Raw genomic sequence first — 20,341 nt, forward strand, 5'->3', positions numbered from 1 at the left:
ATGCGACATTTGGACTTTAGAGATACAGTATGGAAACAGGCCCACCGTGCGATCACCCCGTATGTTAATACCATCCTACACATTAGCGACATTTTACAATTTTACAGAAGCAAATTAACCTACAAACCTGTACATCTTTGGAGTGTGGGAGGAAATTGTAGCATCCGGGGAAAACCCATGTAGCCACAGAGAGAACATACAAAATCCTTACAGACCGCACACCCATAGTCAGGATCAAACTCAGGTCTCTGGGCGTACCCCCAGGGGTAGCAACTTCACCACTGCGCGGCCCCCCCCCCCCCCCCCAACTGTCAACAGGTCTTTACCATTGCTTTGGGGAAATTGGGCACAGACTTAAAAGAGTAATAGTTTGGTGGTTCCCAATGAATATGATTGAGTAATGTTAACCTCTTAAGGGCCTGTCCCACTGCGGGGACCTAAATTGCGAGTTTAGGAAAGTTTAAAAAAGTGTCTTGGTCGTGTTGTATCGCCGAAGTAGAACACCTCCTACGACCTCCTTCGACTATGTAGAGAACCTCCTATGCATATGTAGAAGACCTCCTTCGACTATGTAGAAGACCTCCTTCGATCTCCTTTGACCATGTTGAAGACTAGCTTTGACTAGCTTCAGGAAAATTGGACACCGAATAGTGGAGCGTGAAGACGACCACCTTCGACTACCTTCAACTATACAAACACTATCTATGACTACCTTCGATTACCTTTGATTGCCTTCGATTACCTTCGAATAACATGTCGACCTACTACGACCTACTTCGACTAAACCTACGAGTAAAAAAAATATCGATTTTTTTTTTTCCATGCCAACCTTTTTTTACTCTTCAGCATGCTAAAAAAAACGCCTCGACCAAACTGAGGCTTCGAGTATGCGGGGACTACTATCGAGCATGAAGGAGAGTTACATAGACCTCCTAGGACCACGTGTCGAACCATGCTGCGAGTATGAGTCGAGGGCAAACTCTTCTAAACTCGCAAATTAGGTTCCCGCAGTGGGACAGACCCTTTACTTGGGATTCATCCAGTTTATCCACGATAGACATTAATGGTTTTTGTGCTTGTGACAGTAATGGTTCTTGTGCTTCTCTCTTTGACTTGATACTTTCTGAACATTGAATGAAACTAGCCTTTAAATCTTGCCATTGATCCAGATTACTTCAGCAATCAGCAATGCCCTAAATGCATTGTTGCAGCTGGGAATTGCATTTTAACAGTTTGCATTTTCTCCTAGTTTGTCAAGTTTGCAAATATTGAGGAAGATACTGCTTCATACCATAGACGCTACGATTTCTTTGTGTCTCGATTCAGTGCAATGTGCCATTCTTCTATTGATGATCTGGATACCAAGACTAAGTGAGTACAAAAGGCTGTCCTAAATTTTTTTTTTTTCTTGTGCATTTCTTTTCATTATTATAAAATTGTTATCAAATTGATTTGCATTGCAGTTATTTTGTTACAGGTGCTCAAAGATCCAAAAATATGTTTTTTTCCCTCATACTTTACAGATGGCATTCTGAATCAAATAAATCTTGATCTGATTAATGGAGACAGGTTTTCACATAACGCCTTCACACAACTGATAGCAAGAGTAACATCCCAGTTTTTTTTAAATAAATCGCTCAAAACTTGAAATTTCTGCGAGTAAGGGTGATAATTTAAACCCTGAACATGTGCTAATTATTGCAGGAAAGTATTCGGATGACGCAAGCCGTGTTTCAGTAGCAATGTTTCTATTTTTGTTCGGTTCGGTGCATATAATATGTAAAGCTTGTCAGTGACTGCACATATTTAATTTGGAAGCTGATGGTCAGTGACTCAAAAGTAATCTTAATCCACATTACAAGCTAATCATTTGCAGCATGTGTCTTTGTTTGATTGTGTGTAGGATTGTTTTGGATTTAGTTTTTGTGCCAGACACAAAGTGCTGGAGGATCTCAGTGGGTCAGTCAGAATTTGTGGAGGGAAAAGATACTGCACGTGGGTCAGGATCCTCCTTTAGATTGCTGCTTGGTCCACTGGGTTCCTTCAGTACTGTTTTGCTCAAGATTACAGTATCCACGGTTGAGTCCACTGATGATATATTAGACAATAGACAATAGGTGCAGGAGTAGGCCATTTGGCATTCGATTCAATGTGATCATGGCTGATCATCCCCAATCAGTACCCCGTTCCTGCCTTCTCCCCATATCCCCTGACTCCACTATTTTTAAGAGCCCTATCTAGCTCTCTCTTGAAAGCATCCAGAGAACCTGCCTCCACCTGAGGCAGAGAATTCCACAGACTCACCACTCTCTGTGAGAAAAAGTGTTTCCTCGTCTCCGTTCTAAATGGCTTACTCCTTATTCTTAAACTGTGGCCCCTGGTTCTGGACTCCCCCAACATCGGGAACATGTTTCCTGCCTCTAGTGTGTCCAAGCCCTTAACAATCTTATATGTTTCAATGAGAAACCCTCTCATCCTTCTAAACTCCAGAGTGTACAAGCCCAGCTGCTCCATTCTCTCAGCATATGACAGTCCTGCCATCTCGGGAATTAACCTTGTAAACCTACGCTGCACTCCCTCAATAGCAAGAATGGCCTTCCTCAAATTAGGGGACCAAAACTGCACATAATATTCCAGGTGTGGTCTCACTAGGGCTCTGTACAACTGCAGAAGGGCCTCTTTGCTCCTATATTCGATTCCTCTTGTTATAAAGGCCAACATGCCATTTGCTTTCATCACTGCCTGCTGTACCTGCATGTTTACTTTCATAGACTGATGTACAAGGACCTCCAGATCCCGTTGTACTTCTCCTTTTCCCAACTTGACGCCATTTAGATAGTAATCTGCCTTCCTGTTTTTGCTACCAAAGTGGATAACCTCACATTTATCTGCATTAAACTTCATCTGCCATGCATCTGCCCACTCCCCCAACCTGTCCAAGTCACCCTGCATTCTCTTGCGGTACCCCACTAGTCACTGCCTGCCATTCTGAAAGGGACCCGTTAATCCCTACTCTTTGTTTCCTGTCTGCCAACCACTTCTCATATTGTTGTACAAGATGGTTAGAAACTGATTTATAGTATTTGTGAGACACAAGACCTGTATCTCCTTCTGTAGTCCCTTCCCACCTACATCTGGAACACCTTCCATACCAACTATAGTTATATTAGATTACTTTCCTTCATAAGCAAACGGCGAGGACAAATAATAGATAGACACAAAATGCTGGAGTAGCTCAGCGGGAGTTGTGGATGGTTAATGAAATTTTGGATGCTTAATGAAAAGTACCGTAGTTAAAACAGTTTGCTTAATTAATCACCCTTCAAATACCTAATTGATTTAAGACTAAATTAGTCTAAAAAGGAGTCGGCTTACAAAGATTTCTGATACTTTTTGTTAACTAACTGCAGTGTGAGGCTCTTGTCTGGATTTCACACGCTAAATAAGATGTCTTTTGTCATTTTTTGAACAAATATTCCAGTATTTTTATTTGAACCTGAAAGGGACAAATATAGATGATACTACCTGAATGAAATGATAAAATTACATTTCTGGCATTGCTGGGCAAAAGAGAATTCTGTAATTTAGTGGGTCTAAATGTATTGTGATTATTGGGCACAGAGAATAAAAGTTGTACTTGCGACGTTATTGTTGCTCATTTTGGTTATAATCATTCTGTGTGCTGCTGAAGCTAGAATTCTGCAACCAAATGAGTGTACTTGCACATGGTAGTGAGCTTATTGCTCTGAATTTTCCCCTCACACACTTCTTTTGTAAATCTCATTCCACCAACTGTTTGGAAATCCAAAGCCCTTGGCAATGCCAGTGTGACAATGCGAAAGGCAGAAATTACCACCTATTTAAAATTGCAATTCTGTCATTTGGTGGTGTTGAAACATGTGGTTTATTTTTTGGCAGTGAAGATATTTTATAGAATCCCAGACAACTGAAGTCCTTTGTAACATAACACTGTTCAAACAACAGAGATTGAAATATCCATTGTTTGTGCCAATATAAAATCTAGATAGACAACCACAGCTGGAATATCATCGGCAATAATCATAACATTAACAAAGAAAATTCATTTTAGGAGCATGGGTTGTTTTCATCCTACATCGCCTTCACCTGATGTGCTACTTTCAGGGAACCATGCACTTGTACTCCCAGATCTCTCTGTTCTACAGCATTCTCCAGGGCTTTGCCATTTACTGTCTATATTGAAATAGGAGAACTATGATTTTTTCTGAAAAAGTGTGGTATCTTACGTTTTGTAATTGGATGGCATAGTGCAAAAAATGCAATGGGACCTTTTATCTATCTTTGTTTGTTAACATTTTGATAGAATATTCAGTACAATCTATGGCATTAATCCAAATAGGAGAGGCGATTAGTTGAGAGGTTTGTTAAAGTTAAAAAGTTTAATAATGGATGGTTGTTGAAAGGATAAACTCTGCTTTTGCTGACAGGATCAGGATTGCAGGCATTAAGGGTATTCAAGGAGTCGTACGGAAAACTGTGAATGATGAGCTGCAGACTATAATCTGGGAGCCTCAACACATGGATAAGATTGTTCCTTCACTTCTTTTCAACATGCAAACAACAGATGAGCTTAACAGGTAAGTGTACAACCAGAGGGGAATTAGACAGAGTGCTGTGAAAATCTTTGAAGGCTCTTCTAGTTCCAGTTTCCCATTAAAAGGGAAGGCAAGTTTGGTTTGTAAATACAGCATCTCTGGATAGGAGATGATTTGGGTCGGGGCCCTTCTTCAGACTGATTGTACCAAAGATCCTATAGCAGAGCAAGATAGCCTACTCCTGCGAAATGAAATGGGCTGACGTGTAGTACGCTACGGAGGGGATCCTGGGCATTTTTCCCCGCCCATTTTAGTAACTGGAGCCTACCTGACCCGACCCGACGCAGTGTAATCAACGTTGCGGGGCAACAGTTTGTGTGTGATATAGGGTTAGATTCATAATTCTGTCAGTTCATACCTGTTAATTCTTGTCAAGAATAAAATTTGACTGGTAATTGTCTTTTTTAATGTTTTTTAAATAATTTATTTTTAAATGGCTCACAAGCAGTGTTTGAGTTGATTTTGTATTAACCGGAACCTACCTGACCCGACTCACAGGGTAATTAACATTGCGGGGGAACAGTTTTTGTGCGTGATATAGGATTAGATTCATAATTCTGTTCATACTTCTGTTAATTCTTGTTAAAGAATAAAATGTTTATAAACACACATACATGAATGTGATATAAATGTATATAATCATATAACACACACAATTATATTTATTCTGATTTTTATATCCAATGATGAACTTTATTTCAGACTAGACAAGGGACATTAAATAAGAAACATTGTAAACCTCCCCGCAACTTCACACACACTAGGCCCTATCCCACCCCTCAACTCTCCCCCCCCCCCCCCCGGCACTCCCTCGCCTCCCCCCACACTACAATGTCTCCCCCCCCTATGCCCTCTCCCCGCTGCCCCGGGCCGCACACTCCCCTCTCCCCGCTGCCCCGGGCCGCACACTCCCCTCTCCCCGGGCCGCGCACCCCTTCTCCCCACTGCCCCGGGCCGCACACTCCCCTCTCCCCGCTGTCCCGGGCCGCACACTCCCCTCTCCCCGCTGCCCCGGGCCGCACACTCCCCTCTCCCCGGGCCGCGATCCCCTTCTCCCCTCTGCCCCGGGCCGCACACTCCCCTCTCCCACGCTGCCCCGGGCCGCAACACTCCCCTCTCCCCACTGCCCCGGGCCGCACACTCCCCTCTCCCCGCTGCCCCGGACCGCACACTCCCCTCTCCCCGCTGCCCCGGGCCGCACACTCCCCTCACCCCGCTGCCCCGGGCCGCACACTCCCCTCACCCCGCTGCCCCGGGCCGCACACTCCCCTCTCCCCGGGTCGCGCACCCCCTTCCCCCCACTGCCCCGGGCCGCACACACCCCTCTCCCCGGGCCGCACACCCCCTCACCCCGGGCCGCACACCCCCCTCAACCCGGGTCGCGCACCCCCTCTCCCCGGGCCGCACACCCCATCTCCCCGGGCCGCACACCCCCTCTCCCTGGGCTGCACACACCTTCTCCCCGCCCAAGTCAAAGACCAAAGCGAAGATACGGGAGCGGAGGCGGAAGCAAAGATCCGATCTTTGGCCGGAAGCAAGATGGCGGAACAAGATGGCGGAGGCTGGTTGCTAAAATGGGTCCTATAATCACCCATGAATCTGCCCATGACCGTACTACGTGTTTGCGTGAGAGTAGGCCATCTTGCTCTGCTATAGGATCTTTGGATTGTACTGGTGGGGGTGGGGTGAGTGTGTGGGGAGGGGTGGGAGGAGAGAGAAAGCTGGTGGGGACACAATCTGGCAAGGGATACAGATGAGAGAAGTTTTTGATTTGCAGATAGTTTAACAAAGGCCAGAGATGAAAAGACAAAAGATTGAGATAAGGAAATAAGGACAGAACAGACATAAAATGTCAAGCCAGAGGAAGGAATACAGGTGGAACGGGATGGGGGAAGTGAAACGTGTGTGCATCCAGGTGGAGCACAGGAGTGAGAGTGGGGGGGGGAGGGGGAGGTTAGTTGCCTAAAAATGTAGAATTCAATGTTCATACCATGGGGTTGTAAGCTACCCACGCTGAATATGAGGTGCTGTTGCTCCAGTTTACATGTGGCCTCACTCTGGTACTGGAACAGGCCGGTATAGAAAGGTCAGTATGAGAATTGGAATGGTGGTTAAAACGCTTAGCAACCAGGAGATCTAGCTGTCCTTGGTGGATCGAGCGCAGGTGTTCCACAAAATTGTCGCTTGGTCTACGCTAGGTCTCGCCGATGTGAAGGAGGCCACATTGGGAGCACTAAATGCAGTAGATTGAGGTAGGAGGTGGTGCAAGTGAACCTCTGTCTCATCTTCAAGGACTGTTGGGGTCCCTAGATGCATACGAGTGAGTGGGGAGATATAGGGAAAGGTGTTAGGGACATCTGCTGCGATTGCAGAAGAAAAGACCTGCAGAAGGAGTAGTTTGGATGGGAAAGGGTAAATGAAGCAAGAAATATAGGAGTGCACCAAGGAGACAGTGCCAAAGCCTTGCATTTGGTCCACCAAGGCCTGCTAGATCTCCCGGTTGCTAACCGTTTTAACTCCCCTTCCAATTCCTATACTGACCTTGGGGGACTCTTCCAGGCTAACATCCCTAACATCAAGTCTCTAATTATATATGGTTGGCTCTGATGGGCAGGCTAAGTCAATGCATGACCAGAAACTGATTCCAAAATTGGCACTCAGCTCCATGTTTCATAACAGCAAAAGATTGCCATGTGGACAGAAACATCTATTCAAAGCCCCTTTGGGGAATAAATGTAACATCCTTGACACTAGGGAATCTCTGGACATAATTACGAATAATAGAGATGGAACATTCAGGATGGCACTGAGAACCTCTATTACATTTTGTATAATGTTTTGGTTTATTATCTTGGTAGTTTCTTCATTACCTTTATTGACAAAAGCCCTTCATTCTTCTTTAAATTACTTCAATTCCAATTTCAATTCTCCTGCATTAGGATTGAAACTTCTTTCTCCAAATCAAAAGTTCAAGCCCTAGTATAACCATCTGTTAACTTGTGCTGTTTACCATCACAAGCTGCCATCATTTAACATTTAACAAAATATGTAGATTTTCCAATAAAAGTGCTTCAACTTGATTTAATTATGTAAAGCTGAAAGCTCATGGAAAATATGTTAGCTGAGGATCTATGACAATTTAGTGTTCATCATCAATAAATAGAAGTATATCATCAATTAAATGCCTTCCACGTTGTGTAGTTCTTTGCGAATAATATTGACAGTGGCAATACTTGAGGGCACTGGTTGAAATATTTCTTCTACAAATTGGGACTACTCATGACTGCATTACAAATGACGAAAGTGAGTGTCCATAGGGATAAATTTAAAAAAAATCATGTTAAATTTGCTGATGGATTAAAGTTAGTTGTCAACTACTGCTTAAAGTGATGCTGTTTCAAATGTTTGATAAGTGGATGTGAGCCATATGCTGCTGCTCCTGGCTGTTCCCCATTTGAATGATGACTTCCCACCGACTGCTCTCGCTGGATGGCAGCTGGTTACTTCACGGTGAGAGTTGTATACCCGCGCCATTAGCTACGTGTTGGCTTGCGAGTGATTGAATCTCGGCCCCAATGCCGAGTTTCCAGGCAAGGCCTTCTTGTTTGTCACTGACTCAATTTGTTGCAGCCATCCCTGCGACAGGGACTTGTGTCAAAGTAAAATATGAGGGAGTGTGTAGGAAGGAACAGCAGATGCTGGTTCTCAGCTAGTGACTCTTCTTCAGTTTGGAAGGGCTTGCAAGAAATCACCAGCTATAAGAGTCCTCCGCTCTTTGGACAATCGTCAGCTGACCAACGACCTGAATTAGTTCTACTGCAGGTTTGACAAGCAGAAACGTAACCCTGGTACGCCCTCCCCCCTCCCAAACCAACACAGCCGGACCCCAGTCTGCAAAGACTGGACCCTTCATCACCCACTCCTCCCCAATAACCACTTCACACCTACTGAAAGTAAGATTCCAGTCTGAAAAGACTGGACCCTTTCCCACCCAACCCTCTCCAATCACCACTTCACACCCAATTACCCACCCCCTCCGTGCTGCACAACATCACTTCTCCATCATCAACAATAAAAATAGAGGAGGTGGAGAGGATGTTCAGAAGACAGAAAAGCCGGAAATCTCCAGGACCGGACAATGCTTCCCCCTCTACTCTCAAGCTCTGTGTCGAACAACTGAAACGGTCTACAAAGACATTTTCAACCGGTCCCGGCAAACCTGTACTGTCCCTGCCTGCTTCAAAGTCTCCACTATTGTCCCTGTACTGAAAAAGGCATGGATTACTGGTCTTAATGACTACAGACCTGTCGCACTGACCTCTGTAGTCATGAGGACCCTTGAAAGGCTTGTGCTGGCCAAGCTGAAAAATATCACGGACAGCTGGACCCTCTGCAGTTTGCATATGAGGCCAATAGATCAGTGGATGATGCAGTCAACCGGGGCCTGCACTTCATCCTCCAGCACCTAGACTGCCAGGGAATCTATGCAAGGATTTTGTTTGTTGATTTTAGCTCTGCATTCAACACCATTGTGCCAGAGCTACTACACTTCAAACTTTCCAAGTTGACTGTGCCTGAACCCCTCTGTTGGTGGATCACCAGCTTTCTGACAGACAGGAAGCAGCATGTGAGGCTGGGAAAGCACATCTCGGACACTCAGACCCTCAGTATAGGAACACCACAAGGCTGCGCACTCTCGCCTCTCCTCTACTCTCTCTACCACAATGACTGCACCTCCGCTGACTCCTCTGTCAAGCTTCTCAAGTTTGCGGACGACACAACCCTGATTGGACTGATCCAGGATGGGGAGGAATCTGCCTACAGACAGGAAGTGACACAGCTGGCGTCCTGGTGCCATCACTACAACCTGGAGCTCAATGCTTTTAAGACAGTGGAATTGATTATAGACTTTAGGAGAACTCCCCTTCCCCTCAGCCCACTCACCATCAACAACACCACAGTCACGTCTGTGGAGCCTTTTAAGTTCCTGGGAACCATCATCTCCAAGGACCTTAAACGGGGGGCCACCATCGACTCCACAGGTGAGCGGGTAAGATCACCTCTGACCCCTCTCACCCTGGCCACAAACTCTTTGAATCACTTACCTCTGGAAGGCGACTCCGGACTGTCAAAGCTGCCGCAACCAGACATAAAAACTGCTTTTTTTCATGAGTAGTAACTCTACTCAATAACCAAAAATCTGTAGCCTCCTTTTGCTCTGGTATTTCATTTAATTTACGTTCAGTCAATAATGTTTTATTATTAATGTTTAATGTTTTATGTGTCATTCCTAACTGTCGCTGTATATCATGTTGTCACTTGTGGGGGGAGCACCAAGGCAAATTCTTTGTATGTGAATTCTTGGCCAATAAACTTATTCATTCATTCAAACTGAAGATAAACACAAAAAGCTGGAGGAACTCAGTGGGTCAGGCAGCATTTCTGGAGAAAAGGAATAGGTGATGTTTCGGTTAGCGACCTTTCTTATGACTGAGTCAGGGGAGAGGGAAATTAGTAATATAGAATGTATTTAGAACAAACAAATGAAAGAAATGCAAGAAGCAAAGATAATCAAGGTAAGGTGGAGCCTGCCATGGTCCATTTGTTGCCTGTGGGGAAGGTGATAGTGATACAGTGAAACTTAGCAGGAAGACAGTTAAACTAGTACGACAACTAGGATAGGGGAGGGACAGAAAAACAGTGAAACTTGTACGATGACTAGTGTGGGGGAGGGACAAAGCTTGTCAACCATTAAAATAGCTTGGTTTGATTTTTAACTGATTTCCGTCTACCAGAGAATGCTGTTTTTGAAATTGGTAATTTTATTTTTTCAGTAGGCTTCCCTGCTACTGGGAACAGTTGCAACATACAGTGCATCCAGAAAGTATTCAGACCCCGTCACTTTTTCAACATTTTGTTACGTTACAGCCTTATTCTAAAATGGATTAAATTCATTTTTTTTATCATCAATCTATATAAAATACCCCATAATAAAAAAGCAAAAACACGTTTTGAAATTTTTGCAAAGTAATTAAAAATAAATAGCAGAAATTTCACATTTACATAAGTATTCAGACCCTTTACTCAGTACTTTGTTGAGGCACCTTTGGCAGCGATTACAGCCCCACGTCTTCTTGGGTATGACGCTACAAGCTTGGCACACCTGTATTTGGGTAATTTCTCCCATTCTTCCCTGCAGATCCTCTCAAGCTCTGTCAGGTTGGATGGGGAGCTACGATGCACAGCTATTTTCAGGTCCCTCCAGACATGTTCGATCAGGTTCAAGTCCAGGCTCTGGCTGGGCCACTCAAGGACATTCACAGACTTGTCACAAAGCCACTCCTGTGTTGTCTTGGCTGAGTGCTTCGGGTCGTTGTCCTGTTGGAAGGTGAACCTCCGCCCCAGTCTGAGGTCCAGAACGCTCTGGAGCAGGTTTTCATTAAGGATCTCTCTGTACTTGCTCCGTTCATGTTTCCCTCGATCCCAACTAGTCTCCCAGTTCCTGCCGCTGAAAAACATCCCCACAGCATGATGCTGCCACCACCATGCATCACTGTAGGTATGGTATTGGCCAGGTGATGAACGGTGCCTGGTTTCCTCCAGATGTGATACTTGGCATTCAGGCGAAAGAGTTCACCAGCTCTATGAAGAGTCCTAGTGGTTTCATTTAAGAATGACAGAGACCACTGTGCTCTTTGGGACCTGCAATGTTGCAGAAATTGTTTTATACCCTTCCCCAAATCTGTGTCTCGACACAATCAATTCCTTTGTCTTCATGGCTTGGTTTTTGTTCTGACATGCACTGTCAACTGCGGGACCTTGTATAGACAGGTGTGTGCCTTTCCAAATCATGTACAATCAATTTAATTTACCACTGGTGGACTCCAATCAAGTTGTAGAAACATCTCAAGGATAATCAATGGAAACAGGATGCACCAAAGCTCAATTTTGAGTGTCGTAGCAAAGGGTCTGAATACTTAAGTATATGTGATATTTAGGTTATTTATTTTTAATTACTTTGCAAAATTTTCTTAACACCTATTTTCACTTTTATTATGAGGTATTGTATATAGATTGATGATAATAACAAAAAAAGAATTCAATCCATTTTAGAATAAGGCTGTAACGTAACAAAATGTGGAAAAAGTGAAGGGGTCTGAACACTTTCTGAATGCACTATAGAAACTGTATTGCTGGAACTAACTAGCTCAAGCAATGTGGTTCTATAAATAACTTTCCAAATGTGAAATCTCCTGGGAATTAATCATGTGCTTTAATTGGACATGTTATACATTGAGTACGATATTGTAAATGCGAGACATAGAGGGCTGCAGATGCTGGTTTTATTCTTTTTTAAAGGAAGCAAAGTGCTGGAGTAGCTCAGCATGTCGTAGCATATCTGGAGAACAGGGAAAGGTGATGTTTTTGGTCTGGACCTTCAGACTGTTGTAGTAAGATCAAGACAGCTGGAAAACAGATGGTGTGGGACAATGTCTGGCAAGGGATAGGTGGATACAGGTGAAACATAAAACTGCTAGATGGACTATGTCAAATGCTGGACTATTATAAAATTGGCTTGTAATTTGAGAAATACATAACGTGTTTTACTCACTTCTGAAAAGACACCCTTGAAAGATAGGTCTATTTGTGTTCTGCAACTTTCATAAATTATAACAGCTTTTGTTTTGAAGAATGAAGAGTTACATAGAAACATAGAAAATAGGTGCCAAAGGAGACCATTTGGCCCTTCGAGCCAGCACCGCCATTCATTGTGATCATGGCTGATCATTCACAATCAGTAACCCGTGCCTGCCTTCTCCCCATATCTCTTGATTCCGCTCGCCCCCAGAGCTCTATCTAACTCTCTTTTAAATTCATCCAGTAAATTGGCCTCTACTGCCTTCTGTGGCAGAGAATTCCACTAATTCACTACTCTCTGGGTGAAAAAGTTTTTCTCATCTCAGTTTTAAATGCCCTCCCCTTTGTTCTTAGTTGTACTGTGAAAGTTTGAGTAGATATGCTGGTCAAACAGGTCATGCCCAGTGACTGGAGCACGGATTCCTATGTTATCATTTAAAGTCTGAGCATCTTTTCTTTTTATAATGGAAGGTAACTTTTAAAATGTGAAACATTGCACGTTGCCTGCAATCCCTGTTGACCTCCAAATAAAGATTAGTTAACCTTGTGTGATCAGCCAATGGCAAATTTCGGGGGCAAAAGACAAAAAACAAACATTGCAACCAGGGCCTGCTGTAATGTAAATGCCATCGTGTGGTTGGTGAGAACAAGATCTGTGCACAAAACAACAGAAAAGTGATTTTGGTTGTAGTCAAATATATTTGATCTATTAAACTTTAAAAAAATATTAATGCCTGAACTAGTGTTCATTTGAAGTTCTAAGCTGAGATGCACAGTGAGTTTTGACATTGAACCCTCCTTTAAAATGAAGTTTGGGATTGGACAAGAAAAGGCCTTAAAGGAAGCAAAGTGTTGGAGTAGCTCAGCATGTCGTAGCATATCTGGAGAACAGGGAAAGGTGATGTTTTTGGTCTGGACCTTCAGTGTATTTAATTTACCACAACAATCATTTTTGATCTGATGTTATTTCTTTTTTAAATAGCTGACCTCTTGAGAACTTTTACTTCATTGCTGCTACTAATATTAGTGATTTTTTGCATTGTCACAATTGCTTGCAGTGCCTGTTCTACACAACTTTTAGGAACAGTTTGCAAATGTATGCATTACCATTGTTTTTGATTCTTTCCCTTTTTGAAATTCCACATATTGTTTTACCTTCAAGCAAAGATTAAACTGCTTTGTTCAGGCATAAATGAGCAATGAGAAAATTGAGATTTAGTAACAAGGTAAAGAGGAGAAAACTGAAACTTTGATCCATTACAGTTCTTCTTGTAGAAGATGCTCAATACTTTGTAGGGAGTTTTAGGGAGAAATCATTAAAGCTGATGGCTTCATGTTCAAATGGATGTTGTTCATTCTCCTTAGCAAGGTTAAGAATGTGGTGGAGTGGAGTGAGTTTAGTTAAGTACTAGACTAAGTGGGACCCGTTGGGTCCCATGTTCACACGGGAGGGCTGGTCCCCCAACGCAATATTCCACCTCACCACCAATTCCAATATAGGTGGCCAATGGGGGGGGGGGGGGGGGTGGCTTTCTGGAGCGCTAGTATGGGTGTTGTGGGCCGAAGAGACTGGTTTCCAGAGAGCTAGTATGGACATTGTTGGTCGAATGGATTCTTGGGCTGGCAGCTCAGTCACTCAGGCCTGGTGGGCTGGCAGCACAATCACTCAGGGCTGGTGGGCTGGCAGCTCAGCCACTCGAGGCTGGTGGGCTGGCTGCTCAGTCACTCCGGCCTTGTGGGTTGGCAGCTCAGTCACTCCGGCCTTGTGGGCTGGCAGCTCAGTCACTCCGGCCTTGTGGGCTGGCAGTTCAGTCACTCAGGGCTGGTGTGCTGGCAGCTCAGTTACTCAAGGCTGGTGGGCTGGCAGATCAGTCACTCAGGGCTGGTGGGCTGGCAGTTCACTCACGGCTATTCCTTGAAATTTCATTTCAAGCAGAGTGCAGGCCAGTAAATCCAATTTCATAGCATTTCAAGCAGTGTGCAGGCCAGCAAATCCAATTTCATAACATTTCAAGCAGTGTGCAGGCCAGCAAATCCAATTTCATAGCATTTCAAGCCGAGTGCAGGCCAGCAAATCAAATTTCATAGCATTTCAAGCAGAGTGCAGGCCAGCAATTTCAATTTCATACCATTTCAACCTCCTAACAAATCATTTATTGCAAGTACATTGCAGACTCACAGTTCAGTTGATTCACAGCTTAGAATCACAGTCGTGGACTCTCCCTCGCGATCTTCCAGAGTGACTGACTCATGTCCAGGCATCCTGCCACCCCCCCCCCCCCCCCCCGGAAGGGGCGTTACCGTCATGGTGGTGATTGACAGGCGAGAGGACCAATCAGCTGATCTCAATATTTTTTAAACACTCATAACTTTTTAATTTTTCTTTGATCGGAAAAATCCTCGTGGCTGCCTCAGCGGAGGAGCACTGTGAGTAAGGTGGCCAAATATCATAGCGATATAGGGTAGCGTTTTTTTCTAAAATCAATATACAGCGCAGACAGGAAGTGGTCAAGATGAGACTTTTAATTATATAGATAAACAGAGAATTGTACATATTCTGAAATGAAGTTGTTTCAGTTTGCTGGTCAGTTGTTGTTCATTAGAGTCAAGAGTGTTTTATTGTCATATGGCCCATATAGAACAATGACATTCTTGCAGCAGCACAACAGAATATGTAAACATAGTACACTGTAAACAATATAATAAATATTCTGTTTGTGCATATACACATACGTACACATGTAAAACAAACAAACAATAATAGTCTATGTTGTTTTAGACTTTAGTTTAGGTTGTCGTGTTTAATAGCCTAATGGCTGTAGAGGAGCTGTTCTTGCCATGACAGTTTTTAGGCTCCTGTACCTTCTTCCCAATGGCAGGAGTGAACTGAGTGTGTGGCCAGGGTGGTGTGGATCTCTGATGATGCTGGTTGCCTTTTTGAGGCAGCGACCCCAGTAAATCCCTTCGATGGTGGGGATGTCAGAACCCTTGATGAACTGGGCAGTGTTCACAACCTTTTGTAGTCTTCTTCACTCTTGGGCATTCAGGAGCCGAACCAGGCCGTGATTCAACCAGTCAACCTTTCTGAAATACCGAATTTCTGTAGTCTTCTTACGAAGAAGAGGCGTTAGTTAGAAACATTATGGTAGAAGGTGGTATAGGCAAGTATAGGGAGCGGGAGAACAAAACAACAATGTTTTTTGCTTGCTATTCATTTCTTTGTCACATTACCCTATTTTGGTTTTGCTATGATAGCAGAAGAAATATCAATAACACATTCCTGTGCATCTGCTGCATAATTGGACTAAATGTATTACTAACATGTACAAGATTTATTTAATGAGCCATGATTTTCCTGAGAACTTGAAAGGCTAAGAATTAAGATGTTGAAAGGAGAAAGTCATGCACTACTGTTTAGACTAAAATAATTGCAGATCTGTCCTCTACCCTTGGCTGTTATGATGCGTAGGATTTTAAAACCTCTGACCTCCATATGAAATTGATTTTTGCTTTACCGACTATCTGGTTTGATCCATTTATTATTAATCTAATGTGCTACAATGCAAATATAAATTGTACATCTTTTTCTGTATTTTGCTTTCACCTTTTAGCAAGAACAATCCACCATCACTACCACGAAGTGCTGATAAAGATGAGAACCCAGCTACTCTAGCAGAAAGCTGTTTTCGAGAATTACTGGGCCGCGCAGCCTATGGTAACATGAACAATGCCATCAGACCTGTACTAGTGTAAGTCAAATAGTGTTTAGTGCCAATTATGATGAGAGAAAAGGGAGTAAAATCTGAAATAGCTTATAGGCAGAGGAAGGTAGCTTTGATTGAACAATGTTAATTTAAGCATGCCGTGTGTTCGTGGGGGATGGAGCGAGATGCCGTTGGTGAGTATTGTAAGGGTTGTTCAGTAAAATGGAAGGGGACAAATTGTAAAGCATCCTTGTGTGCCAGTTGGTGGTTCAATTGTGAGATTTGTTTTTCTTCAACTGGAGAAATGGAGAGGCGAGAGAGGCCTTGTGTCCAGTTAGGTATGAGATGCTGGCAGCATGAGGGAAGAAGCGGGCTGATTAGAATACCTTCTGGTGTTCAGAAGTGAAGCAATACTGTAAATGTGACAAAAATCTTGCTGTGGTAATGCACATGTTGGGTGGCGTTGGGCCCATTAGATATGCCTGAGGAAGTCCGGAGACTCACTCTGAAATGAAACAGCCGTATGTAGTACATTTTTTAACATTTGTATAAAATTAATGTGTTCATATTTCTATGTTGTGCTTAATTTTCCATGACTGTAGAAAGGATGCTAATCCTTTTGTTCCAGAATTAAATGTAGTACTTTAATAGTACTAGACCAAGTGCAGACCCGTTGGGTCTGTTGCCCCAACGTGTGGTTTCTGGGGGTGGGGGGGGGGGGGCCGGCACACACGCTAACTACCCCCCTTGATATATTAATATTATTAATTTGCTCCTTTTACCCCATAACCGCCCTATCCACTGACACATAGCCCCCAACTCACAGGGGAGTACCTCAAGGCTGCGTGATCAGCCCTCTGCTTTACTCACTCTATACTCATGACTGCGTAGCCGGACACAGTGCGAACTCCATAATCAAGTTCGCCGATGACGGGTCAGAGTATAGAAGTGAGATCGGCCGATTGACCAAATGGTGCCAGCGCAATAACCTGGCTTTCAACACCAGCAAAACCAAGGAACTGATTGTGGACTTTGGAAGGCGTAGGATAGGGACCCACAATCCCGTTTATATCAACGGGACGATGGTGGAAAGGGTCAAGAACTTCAAATTCCTGGGCGTGCATATTTCAGAAGATCTTTCCTGGTCCCAGCATACTGATGCAATTATAAAGAAAGCACATCAGCGCCTCTACTTCCTGAGATGATTACAGAGAGTCGGTATGTCAAAGAGGACTCTCTCGAACTTCTACAGGTGCACAGTAGAGATCATGCTGACTGGTTGCATCGTGGCTTGGTTCGGCAACTTGAGTGTCCAGGAGCGGAAAAGAATGCAGAAAGTTGTGACCACTGCCCAGTCCATCATCGGCTCTGACCTCCCCACTATCGAAGGGATCTATCGCAGTCGCTGCCTCAAAAAGGCTGCCAACATCATCAAGGACCCACACCATCCTGGCCACACACTCATCTCTCCACTACCATCGGTTAGAAGGTACAGGAGCCTACTTCCCCACAGCCATCAGGCTATTAAACTCGCCAACAAACAGACTCTGAAATGTAACAGCCTATTGCACTTTATCTGTTAATTATGTGTATATGTGTGGTCTATGCTATATAGACACACTGAGCTGTTCTGTATTTATGCTTACATTATTCAGTTGTGCTGCAGCAAACAAGAATTTCATTGGGACACATGACAATAAACTCTCTTTTGACTTGAAGTGTTGATTGGAGAGGGGTGGGGGGGAAAGGGTCCAGTCTTGTATATATGTGTGTGTATAATCGCATCTGTTCCAAAAAACGACGCCATTACCTTAACATTTTTACATATTCTTGTAGAGTTTTATCTGGTGGAGTCCAAAAATTGTCTTACCTGAAAAATTCATTCTTTATTTCCCAAGATATTTATGAAAATGTCAAATAACTTCAAAATTTCAAAACCGCTGGCTTTGGCTGATGACATGATGACGTCACAATGGCTGCACGTTGTGTTCACGCGTTGTGAGTCACGTCGCCCTGCTGCGCCGCTCGCAAGACCTTTGGAGAAAAAAAACCCGCTGTCTTCTTGTCACCCCTGATCTGAGGGTTAAATGTTTTCACTGACTACTTAGTATCTGGAGCTACAGAGGAGGTAGTGGAAGCTGGAACATTTAAGAAGCATATGGGGGATATGGAATTGATACAGACGTGTAAGAAAAGTCTAAGTAGTCGTGGGTCAGTATAGATGTCGTGAGCTAAGGGACCTATGTCTGTGCTATACATATGTTTTAGGGCAGCATAGTGGTGCAATGATAGAGTTGTTGCCTTGCAGCACCAGAGAGGCAGGTTTGATCCTGACTACGGGTACTGTCTGTATGGAGTTTGTACATTCTCCTTGTGACTATGAGGATTTCCTTCAGGTGCTGTGGTTTCTTCCCACACTCCAAAGACTTACAGGTTTGTAGGTTAGTTGGCTTAGATAAAAACTGCAATATTGTCCCACTTGTGTAGGATAGTGTTAGTGTATAGGGTGATCGCTGGGTAGGCAGAGGGGCCTGTATCTGCGCTGTATCTCTAAAGTGTAAAGGCTAAACTCTGACTTTTTTTTAATGAATGTAGTTCATTTATCTAGCTGGTAAGTATGTTTTTTTTTTTCTGGGTTGTTTATTGAACCTTTCTCCAACTTTGAAAGGATCAGAATTTCTTTAAACCTCAGTTCATTAGCTGATTTGAAAGTAGGTCAATTAAAAGGGAACAATAAGCAGACAAATGACATTTAACTTGTCCCACAGCTTGCTCAAACCTTTAACAAGGTAACTAGAACGGGCGCTTTAATCTGCTCGATCTTTGTTCACGTCAAAGAAATAGCAGATGAAAGAGTTGTTGTACAGCCAGTAACTGCTGTGAAATGCTAATTTCCTTATTTAAAAGTTGCATTGCATGTAATGAAAGTATAGCACTGCATAATATACATTAATCAAAGCAGGTCCATTTTCTCCTGGTTAATGTATGAAAATGTTTTTTATCATTCAGTCCATATTGGTGTGTTTGAATTGTAAAATGACTTAATTCTTGCACATTTAATTGATGATGACATACGTTCAAACCCGTTATTAAAATAAGATACTTTGAAATATTTCTGAATATTTTACTTTAGACAAAATGTAAGGTATGTGGAAGTGATTGATCTTTAAAGATCGCTCTGTAGTTCTTTGCAAATCATTGAATCACATGCAAGATAGACACAAAATGCTGGAGTAACTCAGCAGGACTGAAGAAAAGGAATGGGTGACGTTTCGGGTCAAGACCTTTCTTCAGACTACAGTTCCTGCCTACACATTGAATTACAAGTATTGTGAAACAACAGAGCAAAATGTTTTATTTCTCACTTTATGCTGAGATCTCTCTGGATTTTCTCTTGGTGTTACTTCAGAGAATGTTTGAAACAAAACCTTGCTGAAGCCCACTGCCCCATGTGAAAGATTAAACCGGAGTCAGTTAGCTAGAACTGAGTGAATAGTGTTGGCACTGAGCAAAACCCTCAAATTTAATCATGCCACACCTAATCTCTGTATGTACACCACTTCCTCTGAATCTATGTCAGGCAATAATGAGACAACTCCTAATGTACATGTTTTGCTGTTTCTTAACTGCCTATATTTCAACTGCTGACCATCGTTTTTGTACCACCTTAATTTGTTTGACCTTATCTTTTCAACTGCCCTGGATACACTATATGAACGGTGATTACTTTTAATAGGCATTTTAAACTTGTTGGAATAATTATCACTTTTCCACTCCCCTCAGCCTCTCCAACCTTGCTTCGGCAAAGGCGCAGCACTCCATTCACTTTGCACCAATCCCCAATTTATCATCAGATCCAGAGCCATTGTAGTCTGGGTAACTATTCCAAGTGAGGCAAATATTTATTTGCACCCCCTCCAACCTTGTCTACTGCATTAATTGCTCCCAAAGTGGCCTTGTGTATGTCGGCAAGACGAGACGCAGACCAATTTGCCTCTGCATTCTCTCCTCAATTCCCATTTCAAGTTTTCGTTTGTATACTGTTTCAACTCCCCTTCCTGTTCCCACAATATCCTTTGTGTTTGGCTTTCTCCACTACCAGGGTGAGGCCCATCACAAGGTGGAACAGCGTGTATTCCACCTGCATAGTCTATGATATGAACATTGAATTTTTCAATTTCAAGTAACCTTTGCCTCCTGTTTTTTTCAATTTGCCAATCCTCCTATGTTTGTTTCCTTGCCCATATTCTCCAGTCCCCACCAAACACCCATTTTGTTCTCCCTCCCCAATATTTTATCCACCTCATTCCCTCATTTCCCTCTAATATGGTTCCATCTGCCCTTTACATTTCCCCTCACGGTTCT

General features: G+C 43.3%; 1 protein-coding gene across 5 annotated transcripts in view; it reads left to right on the forward strand.

Annotated features, from left to right (window-relative positions):
* efr3a (EFR3 homolog A) overlaps positions 1-20,341 on the forward strand; it is a 128,679-nt gene that overhangs the window by 48,473 nt on the left and 59,865 nt on the right. For all 5 annotated transcript variants that reach the window (XM_033019662.1, XM_033019665.1, XM_033019661.1 and 2 more), the window contains 3 exons: positions 1,250-1,371; positions 4,467-4,616; positions 15,884-16,021. In XM_033019662.1, the coding sequence (XP_032875553.1) occupies positions 1,250-1,371; positions 4,467-4,616; positions 15,884-16,021 (410 nt within the window). The remainder of the gene's footprint in view (positions 1-1,249; positions 1,372-4,466; positions 4,617-15,883; positions 16,022-20,341) is intronic.

The sequence above is a fragment of the Amblyraja radiata genome, chromosome 4 (genome assembly GCF_010909765.2).
Source record: "Amblyraja radiata isolate CabotCenter1 chromosome 4, sAmbRad1.1.pri, whole genome shotgun sequence".
NCBI classification, from domain to species: Eukaryota; Metazoa; Chordata; class Chondrichthyes; order Rajiformes; family Rajidae; genus Amblyraja; species Amblyraja radiata.